The sequence below is a fragment of the Tasmannia lanceolata genome, unplaced genomic scaffold, assembly GCF_043159265.1.
Source record: "Tasmannia lanceolata isolate RefF3 unplaced genomic scaffold, GAP_Taslan_0.1 ptg000005l, whole genome shotgun sequence".
Taxonomy (NCBI): domain Eukaryota; kingdom Viridiplantae; phylum Streptophyta; class Magnoliopsida; order Canellales; family Winteraceae; genus Tasmannia; species Tasmannia lanceolata.
Window position 1 is genome coordinate 21,313,035 of NW_027518682.1, and position 22,291 is coordinate 21,335,325.

Below are 22,291 nucleotides of genomic sequence, written 5' to 3' on the forward strand. Positions count from 1 at the left end.
AGTTCACAGGCCTCACACTGAAAAGACCTAACAGATGAAGAAGGAACGAAGGGAATCCTGCGCAAACGCTCCATAGACGGGTGACCTAGACGGCAGTGCCACTGGTATGCATCGACCGAGCCATGTAAAATCGGATGGGACGGAGTGTAGTCGAGACGATAAAGGCCATCCACCTCACAGCCCGAGCCAATCGTCCTCCCAGTCGAGAGATCCTGAAAAAGACAATATGAAGGAAAAAATGAGATAGAACAATGAAGATGCTTTGTTAATTGACTAACAGAAAGTAAACTGAAAGGTGGCTTGGGGACACAGAGCACATATGATAATTTAATGCCTGGTGAAGGGGAACAACTGCCAACACCAATGATTGGAGAGGTACTCCCATCAACAAGAGTAATAGAACGTGAAACAACATGATGAAAATCATGTAAAGATGCCTTCAGGTCCTGTCATGTGATGAGATGCTCCCGAATCAATAATCCAGGAGCTAGAACTAGAGAGGAACGAAGCAGGAGAACTACCTGGCTGAACAAGACCAGCAGTAGGAGGGCGGCTGGCAGACCTGAAACGCTGTAGCTCATCATAGTCAGCACGAGAGACGGCCATCTGATCAGTCGGAGTAGCCAGTGGTGTCTGTGAGGGGCTGTCAATAGGAGCAAGCGAATCTGGAAGGGCAAGATGTGCAGTACGGCCCTGACGAGGATATGGAGTGTGACGCTGCTCAGGATGGAGATCAAAGCATGTCTCATGATAGTGACCCTCACGCCTACAATGAGTACAATAGGGCCGAGCTCGACCTCCACGGCCACCCTCTCGGTCGCCGCCATGTCCGCCTCGGCTAGTATCGCGACCACGACCGCGACCAAAAATGCCTCCTCATCGGGAAGGGCGGTCAGCGTCTCCATAAGCAGCAGTAGTCGAGACATCCACGGGAGTAGGAACAGTAATGCCAAGTGCACACTGCTGAGCTCATAAAATACCTCTTGAAGAGGGGGTACAGTACCAGACCCAAGGATGTGCTGTCGAAGATGAGTGAACTCTGCTCCAAGACCCTCAAGGAAATGAACAACACGGAGCTGATCCCGCTGTCTGGCTGCCGTGGTAAGATCAGTGGTGAGAGGCATAAGAGCATCCAGCTGCTGGCAATAGGAGACAAACTGTCTGTAGTAATCATGGACTGTAGAATCACCGCGCCTGTGACCCATCCAGCGCGAATAAGTGTCGCAGAGACGGGCGGCATTCCCCTCACCAGAATATAATGCCGCAGTGTGCTCCCATACCTTTTTTGGCAGTAGGGAGATCCATCATGGTGCTAGCAATGGCAGGGGTCATACTCTGCCAAAGAAGTGTACGAACAAGGGCATCATCTACATCCCAATCATCAAAGGTAGGGTCGGTCTCAGGAGGGGGATCACGACGAATAATAGAAATCTTTCGTCAGGCCTTCAGATATGTCTCCACAGCAATCTTCCAAGTCAAATAGTTGGATCCATCAAGATGGGAAGTGGTAATCGGTGGGAATGACGCATCCACCGAAGACAAAGACGACAACGCAGCCTGACGCGGCTGGGAACTAGTAGCCATAGCTGGAGTACGAATAGTAGGGTCCTCAATATGAGGGCTATCTTCCATAAGAGACTGAGAAGAAGATTGAAGAGGACCAACAACGAGCAAGTAGAGACAAGGATGAAGACTATAAGCAAGCTAATAGACCGTGGCTTCGTGAGGACAACATATGCATAAGGGAGGCATGAGATAGCCTCATGACATAAAGACAAAGTCTAGACAACTCCGAGCCACAAACATCGCAATGATGTAAGTACAAATCCAGAACAACACTATGAAGATAGTGATCAAGCCGAACAAGAAAATCTAGGGCATAGCTATAGCCCAAAAGAAGAAGAGATTATGATGGATCAGATTAGGGCAAGGAAGAGTGGGGAAAAGAGGGTACTGTAGCGATGTACTGTTGCGTTTTACTGCAGCGGTACTGTAGCGGGTACTGTAGCAAAAAATGGAGGGGTTATGGTTAGGGTTAGGGATGGAGAAGATGGAGGTGGATGTTGAGGTTAGGGTTAGGGAAAAAAGAAGGAAAGAAAAGAAAAGAAAAGAAAAAAATGGCCCTAGGCATCCATGCCCTAGAGCTTTGATACCATGTTGAGAGAGGTAGAGAAAAGAGAGAAAGTAAAGAGTGAGAGAGAAGATTGAGTTAGGGTTCTCCCCTTCACTCATGTAATATAAATAATAAAGAGTGAAGTACAAAGACAAGTATGCCCTTGGGCATTACAATAATGACCTAAAGACCTGTTAACAGCCTTTAACCTTTACTACATGATCTTGAAGATCTGATGCTTGAGATTTGGTGCTTAAAATGCGAACTTCTAGATTGAAGTTGTTGATGCAGAGAGTTTGGTGCTTGAAATTCAAACTTTGCTACACGATTTTGAAGATCTGATACTTGGGCTTTTAAAAGGGTTTCCTCCTATTGTTACATATAGCATCAAATTGATTTGGTGCCTTTTTCAATTCTACCACTTCAGGCCATTAGCATATGAGTTGGTGTGATCATGCAGAATTGTGTCGGCAAATAGTGTAAACTTTCTAGTAGACTCATTTGTGAAAGCATGAGCCCTTTTTACAGTCCCACACTTTTGATCCAGAGAAGGATTCATGGCAATGTGTGACCTAGTTTGTGAGTCTTTTCAAAGATTGACCCCCGAAGTGGATACCACCAGATAATAAATTTACGCAGGAGAGGAGTTGATGACTATCGTCAAGAATGAACTTTTGCAAATGACTTTCATGCCCTTGCGACTACCCCATGCTCCAAGTACTTTCATGGAGATGATGGCACATGTACTTGGAACCTTTGTTGGGCAATTTATCAATATCTATTTTGATGATATTTACTCTTTAATTGTTTAACAACATCAAACACCTAGTCACATGCATTGTCACGCATGTCTAATATTTCAATACAGACCAGATTTCACTCTCACCAGCGCATTATGAACACTTTGGGGAGGAATATTTATCTCCTTGTGGACCAAGGTGGATCATCCTTGAGAAGGCGTTGGCCACTCACAGAGGGGTCATCAATGCTAATTTTATTGGGTTAAGTTGTCCTCCAAAGAATCCAAAATTCTGGTACACTGAACTCAATAACGACAGACATCTGACCACCATGCATTTTTTTCTCATTTAGGTAGATGTGACAACCTCATCAAGTTCCTAAGAATAAGATTCCACAATAAAGAGAAAACTTAATGATTTAGTTATTATGCACATCACTAAATCCTTGAGACTTCTGATGCTAATAGGAGGATACAAAGTGGTTTTCTGTCTTCTCCATCTGTTCAGACCATGGAAAATTCATATGAAAATGTCAATCCCCATAAGTCCCTTTTGTCCAATCCGTGTTGTCCCAAAATGTCATACAATGGGACTATGGTAAGTATGTATTAAATTGAAACTTCTCTCCCAAACTTATTATTTTGCTCTATAGTATGGCCCCAATTGATATCCACATCATTTCATGAAAATTCCATAAGGCGATCTTAAACAGAAAATCATAAACAAATCAGATTAGATGTGATTGGTCTCCCAAACTTTCAATATATTCATTATGTTAAGGATTTTTTAATTTTTTAATGCTTGATTCTTAAATGGGAAAAAGTACATTATTTTCTCGCTGATCAGATTAATATTCTTAGCTTCAAAACAACCTTTCACTTACAAGCTTTCTGACATCTACTCAATCTAACACGTTTTGTACTTCGATGAAAACATGATATTCAACCTTTCTAGACTTCTCATCACTTCGACTATAATATTTTGTGTTGATGTGGAGAGGCAACTCTTAACTTCAGGCTGGTTTATGTTCATAGTTTGAAGTTTTAAATTTCGACCGAAATTTCAGATTTCAGTCAAGACCGAAACCGAAATTTCGTTAAAATGTTTTTTCTCTCTCCAAGTTTTGGCCGAAATTAACGAAATTTTGGCTCGTTACAGAGAAATGAAACTTTGTTTTTTACCGAATTTCGATTTCGGCTGAGTCCGAAACCAAAACCGGAGCCCTGAATCTCAACCCATGGTTTTAATACATTGATTTAAAGCCCTGTGAGCATTGCAATCAGGTTGGAAAAAATCCAGAGGAGATTCTTATGGGAGGCTCTGACGAGAAGAAAGGTATCCCACTGCTAAAGTGGAAGGACGTCTGCAGACCTAAAAAGGCGGGAGGCCTAGGTATTGGAAGGATAAAGGAAACCAACCAAGCACTCTTAGGCAAATGTCTATGGAGATTTGGGGAGGAGGGGTCACAGTTGTGGACTAGACTGATTGAAAGTAAGTATGGTGCAACGGCTGGAGAATGGGAATCAGATGACAGATTCAGAAAGCCGGGATCCATGTTATGGAGAGATGTGATGAAATTTAAGGCTAAATTTGCAGAAGGAATAAGATTTAGAGTATATGCAGGGGATCATATCAGATTTTGGTGTGATAAATGGTGTGAGACTCAACCTTTTCTAGAATTGTTTCTAGATTTGTATGTGGTTGCAGTAGTGAGAGATGTGTTGGTCAATGACTGCTTCACTCGCAGGGAGAATAGAGTGACCTAGACTCCAATGTTTTGAAGGATTTTTTTTTTACAGAGAGCTTGAGTCAGTGGATAGACTGCTGGCAACTTTGGAAAGATGTTACATCAAACGCTCTGGGGAAGATAAAAGAATTTGGATTTGGAATTCGGGGGGCATTTCTCGGTAAAATCCTTCTACCACCACTTAGTCCCATGCCCTGTATCCTCTAAAGTAGCTAAGGTATGGAGCATCCAAGCACCACCAAGGGTTTGTGTATTTGCATGGGCGGCACTCTTAGAAAGGATACAGACAAATGACTTCTTGAGAAAGCGAAAGATGCAAATCATCGATCATTGTGCTCTATGGTTAGAAGCAGGGGAATCTGTGGATCACTTATTGCTTCATTGCAAAGTAGCAAAGGAGGTGTGGAGTAGATTGCTATCAAGATTTGGTGTAGCGTGGGTATTCCTGGCCAAACTAGCGAAATTGCTAGAAAATTGGGAATTGACTCCATGGAAGGGAAAAGGGAAGATTCTATGGAAGGTAGCATTTCTTGCTACTATATGGGTACTATGGAAGGAGAGAAATGCACTGGTTTTCAAAGGAGTATCAAAGAGACCACTCTTCCTATTCAATAAGATGATTGCAATCACAATAAGTTGGGTGAGAACCATTCGCAGCTTTGCATTTGTGTCTGCTTATGATCTATGGTATGGTTGGAGAGTGATTTGCAATGGAGCTAGAGAAGAGCCCAAAGTGGATCCAGTGTGGGAGCCGCCCGCCTAAGTATTAAAACTTAATTTTGATGGTTCCAGTATGGGAAATCCGGGTCCATCCGGAATAGGGGGAGTATTAAGAGATGACCAAGGAAATGTCATTTGGGACTATTTGGGTCCAATAGGTATCTCGGATGCAAATGAGGCCGAAGTGCGGGCCATACGCCATGGAATTAAACTTCTAAGCAATGTTGAATTGGAAAAGGTGGAGATAGAAGGAGATTCAACGAATGTAATTACGTGGTTCAATGGAACTCTCTCAATTCCTTGGAGATTTTAGGCTCTTTTTTATGAAATTCAAGATAATATTGAAGGTTCACAAATAGTCGCCTATCATGTCAAGCGGAGTGCAAATGGGGTAGAGGATAAGCTAGCTAAAGATGGGGCATCCAGAGAAAGATTGGAGCGATTTGATTATCTCCCCCTTGATATTTTCTTTTGTTTCCTTCTTTGGTCTTGTAGTTTCTGTATCTCGGTCTCCCTTCGCTTTTATTAATACTGTCTACCATTAAAAAAAATACATTGGTTGCTTGGTTACTCTTTCAGCTTGTTTAGGTCCATTCGGTTCCCACGAGGCATAGGTTCAAGTATCCGTAGTAAACAATCCGAAATAGTCTCATTCTATTGATGTTATTAATATTTATTTTTCTTTGTCTTCGTTGTTCTTTCCTTCTTTAATGTTTTTCTCACTATATGATTAAATTAATGCAGGGAGGAAAGCTCCTCATTGGTGGATCCATCATAGAATCCGAGGGGAACTTTGTGCAGCCGACAATTGTTGAGATTTCTTCAAATGCACCTGTAGTAAAAGAAGAACTGTTTGGTCCTGTTCTTTATGTTATGAAATTTCAGGTAGTAGTGTTTCTTTGAATTTGGTTAATCTCTATTTTTACTTAGTTTGGTTTTTAACAGTTGCCTGGGCATCATTTGGATCTCCCTACTAGGTCATGTCTAATGTAGTTAAGATGGTTTTGTAAATGAAATTTGTCTGTTTTGGATAAGTCCTTGAGCAAATTGCCACTTTGTACAGACTCTAAAAGAAGCAATTGAGATAAACAACTCTGTACCACAAGGGTTGAGTAGCTCAATATTTACACGCAAACCTGAAGTGTTATTCAAATGGATTGGGTAAGTCTTGAAAGATTAGATTATCATATTTATTAGGAACTGCCACTTTTTTGTCTTCCTGTATTGCATGGCAAGTATATTGTATCTTCAATTAAGGCTGTTGCTGTATATTAATCATATTATATTATATTATTCATTAGTCTCTCTCTTCATTGGGTTATTATTTTGTTTATTATAACCCATTTATATTAATGTTATATTTACCACTTGTGAGTATGAATATAATGACTGAATATCCTTTGTCACTCTGTAATTCATACCGGTGTTAGACTGATTTATGCATCCGCTAGCACCTTAAGTCCTTACTTTTCTCTAAATCTGTTTTTTCTTTCATTGTTTCTGGGAACCCAATTGATTCACTTTTTCCTTTGTTCCTGTCGGCGACACACACACGCACACACACACAAGGCGACACCCACACCCACACACACACGCTCGCTCGCTAGCGCGCACACGCACACAATTTCTTTTCACTTCCATTGTTTTCTATCTATTCCCCAGTCTTTTGAGAAACAACTTATTATTCCATTCTAATCGCACACGAGAATTGGAATTCTCAAACATGTCATCTTCCCCATCTCTTATTAATAGAATTTTTTTTTTTGAAAATAAAACAATTAAGAAATCATTATTATTAATAGATTCATTATACAGTTTCCATTCCTTCTCTTTTCATGACCAAATTATTCCATTCTAATCTCACACGAGAAGTGGAATTCTCTAACATGTCATCTTCCTCATCTCTTATTAAAAGAGTTTTTTTTTTTTTTTTTTGAAAATAAAATAATTAAGAAATCATTATTATTAATAGATTCATTATACAGTTTCCATTCCTTCTCTTTTCATGACCAAATCTGGTTGTTAAAAGGAGATCAAGTTTTACGGTGCTTTTCTGCCAATATGAACATCTGTGATTATGGCTTGAGATTCGGAAATAATTCGCCAACCAAAATGAAAAATATGGGAAATGTTTGGGAAGCTTTTGGGAAGATTTCGGAAATATGCACGTGTTATTCTATTCTATTTAGAAACTGATGATTTATTTTCAATTTTGCATTTGATTCGAAGAATTTGGGTTTAATTCAGAAAAATTGCATTTTATTCAAAAAATGTGAGAACTTTTGAATCATTTGGGATTTTTTTATAGTTTAAAACAGCTAAAACAAGTGTTACTTTTCAATAAAATTCCATTTATTTGGAGTATGGTACTCTCTAGTCCTTGATGTACTTATCTTTTTATTTTCTTCAAAAAAGATGCATATAGATTGTCATATGTAAGTCTAGTAAAGAATTAACTGTATGCATTTATCTATCTATGCAAATTCTCCTACATAAAATATCCATATAGTATTTAATAAACTTGAGTATTGTGCAGCCCACATGGCAGCGACTGTGGTATTGTGAACGTTAATATACCTACAAATGGTGCGGAGATTGGTGGTGCTTTTGGTGGTGAGAAAGCGACAGGAGGTGGCCGTGAAGCGGGAAGTGACTCTTGGAAGCAATATATGCGGCGGTCCACATGGTAAGTTTTATGAGTCTTGCAAATCCACTAGAAGGTGGCAAAGGCTATTCTTCTTTTACAAAACAGTCATTGATTTGAGCTTTTATATGCTCGTCATTTTGTTTTTCTTAAGCTTATGCTTTGAAACAAGACTGTTTAGGTCCTGTTCGTTTAAGATTATGACAACCGATTGTGAGCGCCAAACTGATTGTTGTCACAATCGTTGTCATAATCACAAGGGAGAGGTCAACTCGTTGAATACTATAACCCTTAAATGGCTTGGTTGCCACATGAACTCTCGTTCACTCATCCCAAGTAATTCCTTAGATCCATAGTTTTAGCTGAGTCCCCTCTAATCAATCTAATACTAATTAAAACAGATTGTCTCCCTTTGTTGCTGTGAATGACAAAGCTACTGTTTGGTCTGCCCTTGATTCATGTCAAACTGTCGGAGTGTTGTAGAACAACGAACAGGGCCTTAGCTTTATCTTCAAATATGCATTGGATTATTGCACAAGTTGTGTATGCATTGGATTATTGCACTAGTTGTAATTTTGAGTCCAATAATCGGTTTGGCATTCACAATCGTTGTCATAATCTTAAACGAACAGGACCTTAGCTTTATCTTCAAATATGCATTGGATTATTGCACAAGTTGTGTATGCGACTTTTTGTTTAGTTCGAATATCAGCTTCAAACCCTCAAAGTGTATAAACTTTTAAATGGTCTTGTCAGTAACGCTCTAGGTTGCTATTCACATTACTATTTCAAATTCCATAAAATTGAGGGTTAAAATTTGGCAAATATTCAAACTACAAGTAATATTTCAAGGGAAATGATTTCAGCACTCCAATGTTTTGATAAACATGGGCTCCACATGTTTGTTGCTTAGTATTTAAATGGCTTTAAGAGCTTTTTTAGAACCGTAATATTCCTCTGAGAGCCCTTTAAATACTACACGACAAAACATGGAGTGCATGCTTATCAAAACATTGGAGCGCAGAAATCATTTCCCTATTTCAAAATCCAAAATTCATTGGATAGCTTATTGTTCTTTATCCTGCAAAAACCAACAAGTAGCTTGCATGTAAGCTGCACACAAAATAACCCAGTAAATTCTCATTCAACTTGAAAATAGAATTAGGCAGCAGTTGGGCACCCTCCCTCTAACAGCTAGCTTTTAGGGGCGAGTTCTACCCGGTTAAATTCCCTACAAATGGTATCAAAGCTCAGGGCGTGGTAACCCCCGGTTTGCTCCGAGGGCGGGAATGTCCCTCGGGGAAGATCTCGGAAACCGGTGTATATCTCGTGGTTCCCAGGTTGCCGCCGCATGGAGGGGGGATATTGTCCACGGTGCTTCCACGTGGAGGGGGAGATTGTTGGGGGTTCCACATGAAAGCAAAGATCCCCACATCGGATCAATGAATGAATGGGGATGTTCGTATAAGGGAATGGGCACCCTCCCTCTAACAGCTAGCTTTTAGGGGTGAGTTCTATGCGGTTAAATTCCCTACAAAAATCGATTAAAAAACCAGTGCTCCACCAAACCTTGTCAACCGCACCGAGTTTATACTCTCAGCAATTTATTAACATTTATGTATATGGATTCATTCATATTCAACTTGGCTTTTGCTCGTTTAACTCATGCAAGTAGTTTTATCTTCTTTGCATATTAAGTTTAGATAGTCGTAACTGAGTAATCTAGATTTCACACTTATACTTAATTGATGTTGTATGACAGCACGATCAACTACGGAAGTGAACTACCTTTGGCTCAGGGAATAAACTTCGGCTAGTGAACATAAGTAATGGTAATTGAACATTTTCTTTTCATTTTCTATTGGTTTATGATGTTATGGCTTATGTCTGGTATTAAATATTACCAATCACCCTGCTTCTGTGCTCTAAGTAACATGTTTGTTTTGTGACGTGCAGAGCTGAAATTTCCCATACCATTTTAATGTGAGGTGACCATCACGTGCCCTGTTTGAAGCTGGGATTTTTTTTCCTGTTCTTGTTAAATTGAATGGAGAAAATGGAAACAGAAATAAACAAAAAATAATCACTGGGCTTAATGGTATGTATTTTCTTCGTCTAATTTAATTACAAATATCATTGGAAGAATTGTCTATACATAGGTTCCTGCAGCCTTCATACATGCAATGTGGGTGCAATGGCATTTGCATGTTCAGCAATCCTTCTCCGAGGGGCTTCTCTCATTGTTTTCCTTCTTTAGAATGAGAAATGATGAAAAATTGGGAAGAATCCTGCTTGGCAAGTAAACCACTTTCTCCAGATCTTTGCAAAAATGTAGGAGAATGGGTTTGTTTTCGCCCAATTTTCTGAAGGCATGCGGATTTGATTCGGACGATTCTCATTCTCCTGTTTGTGCCTCTTTCGTCCGCTCTTCCAGTGGAGGAATGGGAATGGTTGCCGAAGATGACTTAGGATGTGTTTGGCGTACCGTTTGAAATAGCGTTTAAAATGCCGTTTTGCAAAACGGTGTTTTGCCAAACGGTGTTTTCATGTTTGGTTGGCCAGATCAAAACAGCGTTTTAAACGGCAAACGGAGGTATTGTATGTTTGGTTGCAAATGCCCCAAAACAGAGTTTTAGTGGTAAAATGACCAAAAAGTTTGGTTGGCTTCAATGTAACTCAACTACTCTCTCATTAGGCCTAATATTAAAAGGTCATTAGGATCTCATTCAAACACTATTAAAATTAAACATCATTGTCAAAACAAACAAAAAATGGCTATACCTTTGTGGTTCTTCTCCTTCTTCTTAACGGCCGGATTTGACGAACGAGTGGCGGCGTTGAGGCAGTGAGGCGGACGAGTGGGTTTGCAACTCTGCAAAGTAGATGAAGAAAGTAAGAAACTAGGGTTTCTTTTAATTCTTCTGTCTTTAAAAATCAAAATTAAAAGATCATATAATGATATCAGCAGCCCCTTGTTTTGAATTAAATATTAACAATTTAACAAATTTGTGTCATCAAGAATGATATTAACACCCCCACTTTTTTGGTATTTGACGTAACGCATAAAGTCGCACGCATATATGTAAATATGGGTTTTGGTGAGCGCAAACACGTAAAAATTCACAGCCAAAAAACTCCGTTCAAAACGGTGTTTTGCAAACGGACCTCCCCCCTCCGTTTGCAAAACGCCATTTTGAGGGTTCAAAACGGTGTTTCAAATGGCGTTTCAAACGGTGGCTGCACACCCAAACACTCCCAAACGGCCGTTTAGCCTCAAAACGGTGTTTCAAACGCCAAACACGCACTTACTCATAGTATCTGTTAAAAATAGTGGTTTGAGTGCAATTGATAGATCAAGGGATATCTCATATGATTGTAAATGGTTCAAGTAATGCCTCATTTATTTATTTAAAAAGTAAATGGTTTCTAATGTTTTGAATTGTTTTTTTTAAAAAAAAGCTTTTATTTGTTCACTTCTCTTTGAAAAAACTCTTAACACTCTTTTAACAACTTAAATAAACTAAACAAAATTAGAGTTCCACAAAAAAAAAAAAAAAAATTACCTCTACATGGGACACATGTGGGATGTTCCAAACCGTTGATCTGATGAGCTACCACCAAGCGATGCCATTGATCTTGATCAGATTGTTGTTAAACACCAAAAATAACCACCGAGCAATGCCGTGTTTGGATTGCAAGAATTTTCTGGAAAAAATTTGAAAAGATAAACTTTTCTTGAATTTCTTGCATTTCCATTTTTTATTATACATGGAAAAATAACCCTAACCACTGCAATTCAATTTTTTATTATAGAGGGGCTCTTAATTTAGAAAAATATCCCTCTAAATTACTCATAACCCTGTTTAGATTCCATGAATTTTCTGGAAAAGTTTGGAAAAGAAAACCTTTTCCAGAACTTGTGCTTTTCCATTGTTTGATTACGCATGAAAAAGGTAATTTGAATCACAACAATTCAAGTTTTATTTGTAGGGACCTTCAATTTATAAGAAGATCCCTCTAAATAAGCCACAATCTTATCATTTCCATCTAAACGGAGACAGGAAAAGAATTCCTCGGAAAATTTTATCTGCCAGAAATGCTTTTCCTGTAATCCAAACAGGGCCTAAATCATGGAAACAAGAGAAATTTTTTTCTTCCAATCCAACCATCGACTTAGCTTGTTTATTTTGGATTTTGAGAATTGATTTTTAGTCCAATATTGATTATTGGGCTCATAATTAGACACAATTTTGTGTTAATGTACATACTGAGTCCCGAGCTTCATAGTCTTATAGGTGTAATAACTAAATTGACGCGTAATTGCTCATCTTCCTGAAAACATGTATTTGTTTGGATTTTGGGGGTGTAACTCAGGTTGGGTCAGGTTGAGGCCAACCCGACACTAGGAACCCTTGTTTTTCGAACTCGAACCCAACCCGACCTGAGTTCGACCCGACGCAACCCAACCCAACCCAACCCAACCCGAATTTTTAAGCTTATAAAAAAGGTTTTTCATAAAAGAGGGTTGCCCTTACCCTCAAACCGGATTGGGGAAACTCAACCCGACCCAACCCAACTTTTTTTCGGGTTGAACCCGACCCGAGTTGCACCCCTATCAAAAACTGATTATTGGAAAAAATTTCCCTGGAGTAACTTTTCTCGCAAAGCAAGTGGTCCCTTAACAGAAATCTCTCTCTCTCTCTCTGGATGCAGCATGTTTTCTAGGATCCCGTAAAAACAAAGAAAGATTCAACTTTTTGTCCTGGGAATTCTAATTAAATCCTTAATAATTTGCAGGTGAAGCTTGCAATGTCTTCTATGTCAATCAAAATGATTTAAACGTGGCCAACTTGTCAAATTGCAAATCTCTTCCATCAAAACACGGAATCGTTTCCATTTGTTTATCTAATTATTGCTTTAGTTGCCCATTACTTTAATAAAACCAAGAACAAGAACAAAAATATAATACCCAATGTTGAATTCTTTGTCATAGACTCATAGTCTAATGCTGCAACTGTTCTTCTATTTTTTTTCTTTTTCTTCGCCGGTTTTGTAAACAAGGAAACAAAATAATGAGGCGTGCATCTAAATAACGCCATGCAAAGTAAATGTAAATAAACTGTTGGGCATGTGATGAAAGATCATTGCTTCTCCTTCTCCAACTCAATCTATAATACCCCAAATTTCTATAAGTTTCCACATATAAAACTCAAATGCAAGACAAGTTATACAACAGCTGACGACTTGATTTAAGTGGGCATTCAACATCTGACCCACTCTAAGCCATTGACAAACATAAAAATGACATACCATATCAAGAACATGTGGTAGGAAGCTTGTTTAAATATAGCTCTTATCAATGTATTCATTGGAAAAAAATAATAACAAGACAAGTTTGTAGTTGGGTTAGGTAAACAAATTTTCAAGGCAGACAGAGAAACTAGACAGGGAGGATGGGATTTTGGCTGCTAGTTTTTTTTTAGGGCTGACCACCAATTAATATCCAAGAGTAGGAAGATAAAATCTACCTTCCTAACTATTATAGCCTTCTAGAAACTAACAAACATCTAGTTATGCAATTTTTGAGCGCCATCAACGGATAAAAGTTACTCTAGGGCGGGGTTGAGCTTTTAACCCAAAAATGGTGTGGACAGAATGGTGACCACATTATAAAAGTTAACCACCTCAGGGAAATAGGGCTTTAGGGTCCATTTGGTTGCCACTAAAATAGTGTCTGCCTAGAGACATTTGGTTGCCATGCACTCTTCATTCTACTTTCCTCGCGCAAGGAATTTTCTAAGTAACATGTTTACTTGCCACAAAAATAGTGTTTTACTAAGAAGAGAAATTAAAATGATGTAAATCAAGAGGAAGTGAAAGTAAATATGATTTTTATTTCTACTTGGTTTTTTACTTGAAAAATGACATCATCCACTTAATATTAATCCAAATGGACTTCCTCCCAAATCAAGTGGAAAGGAAAGATGTATTTCAAAATCTCTGCTCATTGCTGAGAATTCAATATCTTGGAAAAAGAGAATAAATTTCCAATAATGCAGATCCAGTCCTTCATAAAGATTTTGTGGCCAGAAAAAAAGTTGGATAAATCTATCGGCATCCAGACACGCCCAATATGTTAGTGGGAGTACAAAAGGATAAGAAATTTATGAGGAAAAGACGTTGCTGGAAAAGGTCCTTATTCTGACTTTTTAGGTAGGAGGTGCTTTAAGCCTTTGTTTATTTTCTTCCACTTTTATGTAATGCTTATTGTTTACATCTCACTGTCATGGTTTCTATCTTTATCTTGCACTTGGATGGGAGATCCTCTTTAATGATCAACCAATTTTACTCAGTGGGCAACTCGGCCAGGATTGGGTCGGGTTGTGGCCAAACCAAACTCGACCCAAGTTGAGAGGGTCAAGTCATAGTTAGCAAAACGCAAAACGTGATTCCGCAAAAAAAAAAAAAAAATATGGGACGGGAAAAATCTGAGTTAAATATGGTAATGGTTCAGAAAAACACGTATTTAATTTAAAATTTTGTCATTTAGAATATGGGATTTGCTAGGGACCATCCTAGAAGGCATTTCACAGACCAGCTGTTGCATGAGAAAGCAGCCACATAGGCTCGGGTTTTGCCTCATTCATTTGCAGTTGGTAGATGAAAATAAAAAATTGGCGATGATAAATTCGCACCCCTTTTAACATTAAAGTCCATGCAATTCACGTTAAGGGGCTGCCAATTATCCTACAGCGGGTGCGATTTTATCACCTCCCTAAAAATTAAGAGAAAGCAGCCACATAGGCATTTTGTGGACCCGCTGGTGCATGTCGCCCACTAGCAAGTACCTATAATAATGATAATAAAAATTAAATAAAAATAAAAAAAGGCCTTCCACGATTAAAGACAAATTAAGAGAAAATAAGCCACTCGGGAATATATTATGACATTTGCAATATTACTAATACGAAATGAAAGAGATAAAATTATTGAAAACAATATAAAATTTAGAAAACGCAAATTATTTTTCCTTGGCATATGCATGGGTCAATGACATGGAATGTAATTGCAGGAGAGCTAAGCAAGAGGAAGAAGCAAACTACTGCTTTTAAAAAGGGAAATGACTTAAGCGCTCCGATGTTTTGATAAACATGCACTCACTTGTTTGTCTTGTAGTACTTAAAGAGTTTTAAGAGCTTTTTGAGAACGGTAATATCCTTTGACATCCCTTTAAATACTACGGGACAAACAAGTGGAGCGCATGTTTATCAAAACACTAGAGCGTAGAAATCATTTCTCTTTGAAAAAAATTTATTTACTGTACATTCAAATATAGGGATTTGCTAGCGTCCATCGTGGATGGGCTGTTGCGTGTGTGAGAGCAGCCACACAGGCTTACTTTTCAGCAGATTTTGTTCTCATTCATGACGTGGCTGCTCACACATGCAACAGCTTGTTAGAGGTGCCCTGAAACATATGGATTTTAGTCTAATAAAAAGGGAATATTATTTTATTATAAAATGAGTTTTATATGTGGCCCACATGGGACAGATTTTCTTAAGCAGGAGACTTGAGAAAACGTTCCTTAATAAGTTTCCAAAAGATTTGAAATAACTTTCAAATTAAAGTATATCTATTGATATGAGAAGATCTATTTGGAAAAGGAAACTAATTACAAGATAAAGAGCAAGAGAGAGATTTTTGGAATTAAAATTGTTGAATCTACTAACTATAGGATGTTTCCAACGTTTTATAAAAAGGGGAAAACGTGCGACTCTTGTTGGACGTTTAAAATTGTAAAACATGGGTTTTATAAACTTGGTTTTCTATTTTAGATAAAATAAAAAAGTGAGACATTTTAGGTTCCAAAACTTTTAGAATTGGAATTCTATAAAACCCATCTTGGAGTGGACGTCCAAGTGAGAATTGAAAAAGTGAAATTTTTGTTTCCCCTTTCATATTGAAAAACGTCCAACTATCCCCCTCTTTTTTGTTTTTCTTCTCAAGTTCAAAAACTATACTCCATTGAAAGACATAACTTGAGATCAAGAGCTCCATCAATGTCTTAGATTCCCAATTCAAAAGAAGAGCTGATTTATATCAGTTCTTGATATAGAATAAATATTATTCTATTCTTTCTGTGAAGATCGAAAGGATCCCATCGGATCAACTTGCGGTGTTCGTGGCGAAAAGTTCGTTCGTGGCGAATCGGGGAGTAGATCAAGAAGACGATCTTCTTCGTGGTAACTTCTTCAAATGTATGATTTATCTATTTATTTTATCACCAAAATACAATCTAGTTCGTAGAAATCCTAGGCTAAGGGCAAAATTGAAGTATAATTTTTATACTATGCGATTTTATTCCGCTGCGCATAGCGATTTTGCTCCGGAATTATACGACCCTTCTAACACAGCCCATCCGTGAAATGCCTTATGCGATGGATGCTAGCAAATCCCTCATATATATATATATATATATATATATATATATATATATATATATATATAAGTTATAAAGCCTAACAATAGTGCAAAAAAAAAAGAAAAAAAGATTACTAGCAAGAAAATTTCATGTTGGTGCACAGTGCATACGTGGCACATGTGCTTGATGATCGAGATAGTTGATCTCATAGGCCATCACAAGCGACGGACCAGGGTGCCAAAATCAACGGCTTAAAGACATCTTACATGGCACATTTTCATTTTCTTCGTAACGATAAAAGGGCTGGAATTATCCAATGGTCCAGCCCATGCGATCGTAACCCTGGACCATTCATTCCTTGAATACATATCCTAAAAAATCAAATGCTCAAATAACCCAAATTCTAAACCATTCCAGAAGCCTCAATCACGACTTGGCACATTTTATTTTTATTTCTTTATAGCTAAATTATTTTTGGCCACTGATATTGTCACGACCAATATTTTGATAACTGGTCGAACTCACTTATTGCAATTACCAAAAATACCTCAGCAGCCAATTAAGATGTAAAAGACAAGGTGAGTTTGCCCCCATTATCAAAACAATGATATTGCCAATACAGGTGGATTGGCCCCCTCTTAATTCCTCGAGGAAATAAAGTTCTATATCTGGCAAGAACATGCACTGTGCGGGGGACAGCAAGGAAAATACCCGTTTCCTTCCAGAAATTTCTGTCAATCTCTGTGGATTCCCTGACTTCTCTCCTAAAGCCCAATTATTATTATTATATGATTTCTTCGCCCCCTGCAGGATAATACACCCCACTTTTTGACGTCACTTTTTACGTCAAATGACGTCAAGAAGCGTTACAATTCACGTTAAAAGGCGGGGAGGGGGGGTAAAAATCATCTCCCTGGACACCCAAATTATACAAGCTTCCTCTACCTAGAAGAATTGTGTCATTGCCAGAAATCTTGGGAACATAGTCGTAAAATTGCCAGAACTGTAGCTGCTCAAATCATCCAAACCCCACACTCACACGTTTCACATTTCTTTTTGCCTCGAGGTATGCTAGCCGCACACGCAAGGTTCCTCCGCACGTTTCTGCATGTGTCTGTGTTGCATCGTCTCCAGCTAGCATTCCTAATATTATAAGATATAATTATGGCTGCTTTCTATACGCAGAGAGCTTAGGAAAGCAAGTGAATGAAAAATCTTAAGAAAATATAAGAAAGCGTAGTCTTAAAATATATGGTATGTAGATAAGAACCGGCAATTACTATACAAAAATGAATGTAGAGTGAATTTGAATATTGACAATCATTTCTCCACATTTTCAGTCACTGCCACCTATCATCTTTGAACCAGTATGGGTGGCATTACCAGAATGCTCTGGCAATGCGTATGTTAGAAAGGGAAATACAGTTAGAAAGTAGAGATTGAAGTCGAGAAAGACAATAATTTCCCTGAAATTTCATTCATCCAATCAAAGTATTTACACTAGACCAAACAGATTAAGAAGAAGAGGGATGACGAGAACTAAACAGAAAAGACAAGAAAAATAAAACTAATGAGGTAATTAAAATTTTAAAACCCTACAAAATGATAAAGTTTCTACTATTATTCGATTCAAAGAAAATACCTTTCTCTCATTATATTTTTCTTCTCTTTCAACTGGCCAAGCTCGAAAAGCAGCTTCCAGATCTAGCTAGCGTATGGACGTCTTCTTCGTTTCTGCTAGGGCTACTAGGAGTCGATCTCGGAGCTCTCGGAGAGTTCAAGCTCCGGATCAAAAGATGTCTCATGGCTGAGATCAGATGCTCTGTTGGATTCTCTGGAGTCGATGAGTTAAACTTCTTACAGAAATTCATATGCCGATTTAGGGCTTCTTCCATGCCTATAAGCCTCTCTGATCTATAGATCTCATCTTTCACGGCCTCTGAACAGAGGCCACAGATCCAACGGCCATGATACCGCTCCCGAACCCTAGCGATGTAATCAGGAGTACATTCCTCTGTTAGTCCGCAACAATCGCATTTCACGAACTCGATTTCGATCTGGTTCGTCATTTTCACGGTCGCGGATTGAGATTCCGCAGCAGAAATCGCCACTGAATCCCTTATAACAGTAGCCGACATTGATGAAACCCTAAAAATGCCTCTTTGTACTTACAGAGAATCTGTCTACAAGAAGAACACCATAAAAAATGAAATCCGAAAAGAAAATAGACTCAAAATCTTGTTTTTTTTGGAAAAAATTTCAATTGATAGATCTGAAACTCCTCCGAATCTAATCAAAACAGAACAGCACAGAAATCTTCTGAATCGTACCAATTTTTCTACTTACTTTTCCTTCGTTTCCTCTGCGAAACGAGTAATCTGCTCAAATTTAATAGATCTTTAATGGATTCCCTTCCGATTCGTTCCGTCTTCTCGATCTAGGACGCTTCGAATTTCTTTCCGAATCAAAACGTCAAAAAACGAATCGTAGGCGATTTAAAAGACTCTGATTCGATTTTCCTTTCTCTTTCCCTTCGTTCCTACCTCTCCTTCTCCCACTCTGTATCTTCCTCCTCCACCTTCTCTGCAACTAGTTTTTGATCACGGATCAAAGACATTTCAAATAGTACACAGATCGATCTCTTTTTTTTGGTGAGTAGAAGATCAATCTCTTCTCAAATATCAATTCAAATCCAATCGATAAACCTCGATCCTCACATGAATACTTCAACTGCACATCTCTCTCTCTCTCTCTCTCTCTCTCTTCTATGGTTTTATGGAGAAAAAAAGAGGGAATGATTTCTTTTTGTAACGTAGCAAAAGGGCTCAATCATTGGCCGTGTCCAAACAGTAATTTCTTCCACGGTAGGAATAGACTCTGGCCTTGGCTAAATACAGAATGCCAGCTGTCTCGGACCAAGACAAAAACCTAACAACTAATCAGATTCTTCCACGTCATCTCCGAGGGCAATTGGCAGACGTGTACAGTCACGCTATGAATTTCCAAAAACCGGGCAGTATGGCAGTGGTGACAATAGTATTTTTTGGTCGGTTACCCAAATTACCCTCGCTTCACACCTTTGTTTTCTAAGTGCTAGTGGGAACCCGAGAAAATCATGGAATGGTGATTAAAAAATAAAAAGGATTTGCTAGGTAATTTCGAGGAAATCGGCTCAGTTTTGCAAGAGAGAACCGCCACATAGGCTCATTTTTAGCATATTTTGTCTTATTACTTTAATTCATTTTAAGGTGGTGTTCTGTCCTCTAAGGGGGAAATGGCATTTCACTAAATTAATTGCCCAGCAAAATTAGGTATTTTTCCTAAATTACTTCCAAAATGGGATTTCGTTTTGTATAGTACTTTTCAATTAACGAATTAATTACATTTTGAAATCCCAATTAAAGGTGGCTGGCACATTCAAATTATATCACACAAGAGTATAACCTTCATTATGTTTTTCATGATTGTTTCCATGTCTCTCCTATTTCTGTTATCCACAGCTAGTTTCAGTAACGTGTTGACTCTCACCAACTCTGTACAAATGTCAGTTATGAAGAATGGTTCCACCGTTCCACATTAACTGCCTTAATGGCCGAAGAAGAGTAAGCATGTTGCGGCAAGAACCCGCCGCTAGAAATCCTGTCATAAAAAACTACTCAAAGCAAACAATAACAAATAGCATCCGATAACTGACGGAATTAGCCTAACCGAGTACTTACAACAAATCAAGTGTGTAATAAAATAAAGGAAGACAACAAGAAAACAAGAGACGAGAGATTTACGTGGTTCAAGACTTGGCCTACATCCACGGGAAATCCGGCAAGTTGAAATTCACTAACAATGATGGGAAATTACAACAAGCGTGAAAAAAACTTACATGTGCAACGATGGTGAAACCCTACCAACACCCTCTTCTTGCAACCCAAGCAAAAACGCAACTCCTTCTTTACAATGTCTTCACCGGAAAGCACCATAAAATATCCCAACAACCTTGGATCAAGCTCTTGCAAGAGGAGAAGAAGAAAAAAAACTCTCGGAGGGAAAGAAACTTTTCTTGTAGAGAAAGAGCGGTAAATTACTTCTTTATAATAAAACCCCAACTAAAGATAAATCTCTCTATAGCTCACTTATAAAAAACATATTCCAAGAATGCCCTTCACAAAGAAGTTAATTCCGAGTGATTTTATATCAGTAATCCAACAAGGCGGTCACCATCAAAAGGTAAGAAATCGAGCAAAAGTCTTTAGATTGAATAATTTTTGGGCAAATTATGTTAAAAGCGAGTGAGACGATAAAAAAGGGGTCAAACAAGAAAAAAAATGTAAAAAATAATAATAAAAATTGAGTCTACCCGATAAACTTTGGGTAGACGTGAAAAAAAGTTGAATCAAATCGGCAAAAGATTGGATCGACCAAGAAAAAAATCGGGTCTACCCATAAAAAATTGGCAAAAGATCAGGTCGACCCAATTTTTTGTCCTTTTTTTTTTTTTTTTTGGTTTCACCTGTGTTTTTACAGGTTAGACCCAATCTTTTACCAAGCTGACCCGATTTTAAGCATGTTCAACCTTGGTTCATCAATTTTGCCAATTTTTTTACAAAATTGTCGATTTTTTCAAAATATCTTTCACATATATGATGATTTTTTTTCTTCTAATACTATATGTTTATGCTCTTTGTTACCAATAATTGGCTATCTCAGGGTCATTAGGTGTTTTTTGCTACTAAATAGCCATGAATTAAGAATTTTTAGCAGTAATTAGCAGTTTTTTATAAGATGAAGTGTTCTTAGCATGCTTTAGATTTTTTTAATAGAAATTAAATGTTTTTACTATGCTTTTGTTGTTTTGACAGGATGTAGGGATTTGTTTTTACTAATAATTTGGTTTTTTTACACCATTTGGTTCTTTTCTACCATTATATTGCTTTTTTTGCCAGTATTTTTTTACATCCATTCACATTTCTGATGTGGGATCTTTGCTTTTGTGTGGAACCCCAACCAATCCCCGCTCCACACGAAAGCAACGTGGACAACCTCACCCATCCACGTGGGAGCAATGTGGGAACTACGAGATCATCCCTGAGGGTTTTTCTCCATCCACGAGGATTACAGAGATCTTAACTTCCTGAGGGATTTTTTTCCATCCACGAGGGCACAAGACTTACCATGCCCCGGCTTTGATGCCACTTGTTGGGACCCGGTTAGAACTCACCCTTAAAAAGCTAGCCGTTAAGGGGAGGGTGCCCAAGTCCTTATAAGCGCATCGACATCCATTCACTTTTATGATGTGAAATCTTTGATTTCGCGTGGAACCCCAACAAATTTAAATATGATTATTTGCAAATCTTAGAAAACCACATTAAAAAAACAGAAAGCAAAGAAAAGATCTGCTTCTTTGATGAAGTTTTATTGAAGTAAAAATAGAGATGGTAAAAATTGAAGATTTTAAATAACTTGGGCTGTGGATATGAAAACCGATGTTTTCCTATTTATTTGATTTGATTGGTATTAAATACTCTGGAGTTTCTCGTAGCAACCCTAGTTTTCTAGTTACTAGTTATATAAAGTAGAGATATATAGGTGGGATTTGCTAGCCAATTTCACGGCTGGCTTTTGCATGTGAGAACAGCCACCTCAGATGAATAAAATGAATGAGACAGAATCTGCCAAAAAGTCAAACCTGTGTGGCTATTCTCACAATCAAAGCCAGCCGCGAAATGGCTTTCCGTGAAATTGCCTAGCAAATCCCATATAGGTATATATGGTATTTGATAGATATGAAGAAATTTACTTTTATAAGAATTTAATATCTATAATGAAATTTTTACTTACAAGGTTTTTAATTGTTGAAGGAAACTTGACATTTATAAGGTTCTAAAAAACCTAGGGGACCACACAACTCTGA

The 22,291-nt window shown here is 38.2% G+C and overlaps 1 protein-coding gene and 1 long non-coding RNA gene across 6 annotated transcripts in view; one reads left to right on the top strand and one right to left on the bottom strand.

Annotated features, from left to right (window-relative positions):
- Nucleotides 1–10,118, top strand: part of ALDH7B4 (aldehyde dehydrogenase 7B4) — a 34,046-nt gene extending 23,928 nt beyond the window's left edge. For 2 of the 3 annotated variants that reach the window (XM_077380266.1, XM_077380265.1), the window contains exons 12-16: nt 6,065–6,205; nt 6,384–6,481; nt 7,857–8,006; nt 9,727–9,796; nt 9,921–10,118. In XM_077380266.1, the coding sequence (XP_077236381.1) occupies nt 6,065–6,205; nt 6,384–6,481; nt 7,857–8,006; nt 9,727–9,781 (444 nt within the window). In that variant the 3' untranslated portion in view covers nt 9,782–9,796; nt 9,921–10,118. Of the gene's footprint in view, nt 1–6,064; nt 6,206–6,383; nt 6,482–7,856; nt 8,007–9,726; nt 9,797–9,920 lie in introns of those variants that run through there. The other variant, XR_013250839.1, reaches the window with a different exon arrangement.
- Nucleotides 10,119–14,470: 4,352 nt separating this feature from the next.
- Nucleotides 14,471–19,324, bottom strand: LOC143877940 (uncharacterized). Of its 3 annotated transcripts, none has more exons than XR_013250842.1 (3): nt 18,733–19,233; nt 18,029–18,569; nt 14,471–14,812 (listed from the first exon to the last, which is right to left on the bottom strand). It is a non-coding gene; the product is annotated as an uncharacterized LOC143877940 (long non-coding RNA). The 3 variants fall into 3 exon arrangements; XR_013250841.1 differs by lacking the exon at nt 14,471–14,812 and adding an exon at nt 17,144–17,529; XR_013250840.1 differs by lacking the exon at nt 14,471–14,812 and having other exon boundaries at nt 17,840–18,569; nt 18,733–19,324.
- Nucleotides 19,325–22,291: the final 2,967 nt, after the last annotated feature.